Here is a 2,080-nt window from a genome sequence, read left to right as displayed (position 1 = left end):
AGCACCTCTAGTAATATATTTACTGAGAAAAATGGTGACGTGTTCAATACTTATTTTACCCGCTGTATTAGTGACAAATTGTGGTGTTTTTTGACAAGTTACTTTCATTTTTGCTTCTACTTTTCATATAAAATACGTTTCCATTCTCAGCAGGTTTCTGAGGTTCTTCTTCTACATATTAAAAAAGTTGTTAAACATCTGAGTGGTGCACTACTGCTACTAGTGGTGAGAAAGTGTATTGCAGCTTATTCAAAACCAATGCCGTCCCACGGCCCTCTGCGGCCCAAAGTTAAAACCTGTTGTTCTTTTGAGGCCCTCAAGGTGGCGCTCGTGGCCCAATAGGTTAAGAATCTCTGCTTTAGAGAGACTTTTGCTAATTTAAATAAAGATTTTTAGTTAGCTAAAGGTTAGCTTTTGTTATCTTTAGCATTTCCTGTGTAAAAAACAAATATTTAGGATAGAAGAGATTCATGTTATAACCAAATACTGGCATAAGCATTTTTTATGCTGTACTTTGTGATACTGATTACTGATACTGTAATACAGGGGTTCTCAAATGTTTTGGGTCTGGGACACCTTACAAGGGCAAAAAAAACTCCAGGGACCCCCTCATTAACCCCATGCTGTCATTTCAACCCCTAAATGCCATGAGGATATATCTTTTTTATTTAGTTTATGTTTGTTTTATTAGTTCATTGCTCTCCATGCATTTTTTAAAATAAAAACAAAAATAAAAATGTAGTGATTTTTTGAGGACCCCCAAGATACCTCTCATGATCCCCTGGGGGTCCTGGGACCCCACTTTGAGAACATAAGTAATGATATTGCATGACAGTGTGTGAAAAAGACAAATAAAGCCCTGATGTGTGTTTCGTGTTTTCAGAGTGGTTTGTTTTTACTCTGTGTGTGTCCAGTTGGGTCTGCACAGCAGGAACGTCGCCCCCTACAGGCTTCTCCTGCTCCAGCTGCTGGCTCCTCAGCCTCAGCCAGTTCAGCAGCTCCTGCAGCGACATGTGGAGCCTCTTCCAGGGGGCCATCTCCGAGTCCAGCTGGGACCTAGAAGACAAACCGAAAAACCAAAAGGTGTCACCCAGAACTCAGAGCGAGTGTTTCTACAGCTTTATGTGAACTAGATCCTCAGTTCTGGCCCACCTCATGCTGAGGGTCTTGGTGCGTAGGTCACTCCAGCGCTGCCTCATGTTGTCCAGACGTCTATGGAGCAGAACCCGGTCCTCAGAGTCCCTCAGGGACGTCAGAATCCTCTGTCCATTCTCATCCAGGGAGTGATACAGCTCTTCGTGGCTGTCGATTTCAGCCTGCAGGTCCTGTTGGAACACAAACACAGTGTGCCCCCAGAGAGGAATGGTTGAAATGCTTTTCTCTTTGTTTGCAGTCCTACACAGAATTTACTGTTTCACAGCTTGGTTACAATATTCTGTTACAGATGTTTTTGTTTTTCCCCACAGCTTGTTACTGAAATGTTCAAACCAAAAACTTATCCCATCAAAGACTCCCCAGTACCTGTGTTACCCTGCACTGTAATCTACCAGGTCTTTATGCTCTGAAATCTGTTTTAAATTTAAAAATTCAAAACTTTGAGACTTCAGTCATTACAGGTAATGTATAATATTAACAAGAATACAGTGGAAAGTCACTTAACTATTGAAGTCTTGTTTACAGGATGTGGTTGGTGAAAACTACATTTCTTCCACCTGGGTAATGTGTAATCTTTGTTAAAATATTTGGCATCCAAGGCAGCAAGTTCTACTTTCATTAGACTTAATACTTGTACTTGATGCTGTGGTTGCTTTGAAGAGCAAACTTAAAACTTTCCTCTTTTATAAAGTCTTTAAACAATTCCAGTGTGTTGTCTGTTTTTTGGCAATTGTTTTATGATGTTGTTGATGTTTTATTGTTTTATTTTTTCTGTATAATTTTGCACCTTTGTAAAGCACTTTGTGACCGTCTATGTCGGTGAAAGGTGCTATATAAATTAGAGCTGCCACAAATGATTATTTTTATAGTCGATTAATCACCGATTATTTTTTTGACTAGTTGACTAATCAGATCATACGTTAAT

At 39.7% G+C, this 2,080-nt stretch overlaps 1 protein-coding gene across 1 annotated transcript in view; it reads right to left on the bottom strand.

The window, feature by feature from the left end:
• The window catches only part of LOC106533735 (dystrophin), a gene marked incomplete at both ends in the record, with an annotated part of 132,044 nt that overhangs the window by 39,271 nt on the left and 90,693 nt on the right, over window positions 1-2,080 (bottom strand). Inside the window, 2 exon segments of the mRNA XM_014030160.1 lie at window positions 900-1,056; window positions 1,153-1,325. Of these exon segments, the coding sequence (XP_013885614.1) occupies window positions 900-1,056; window positions 1,153-1,325 (330 nt within the window).

This window comes from Austrofundulus limnaeus, unplaced genomic scaffold, assembly GCF_001266775.1.
Source record: "Austrofundulus limnaeus strain Quisiro unplaced genomic scaffold, Austrofundulus_limnaeus-1.0 Scaffold1010, whole genome shotgun sequence".
Classification (NCBI taxonomy): domain Eukaryota; kingdom Metazoa; phylum Chordata; class Actinopteri; order Cyprinodontiformes; family Rivulidae; genus Austrofundulus; species Austrofundulus limnaeus.
The sequence above is the reverse complement of the archived record's forward strand: the minus strand, read 5'-3'. Positions and strand labels throughout refer to the sequence as shown.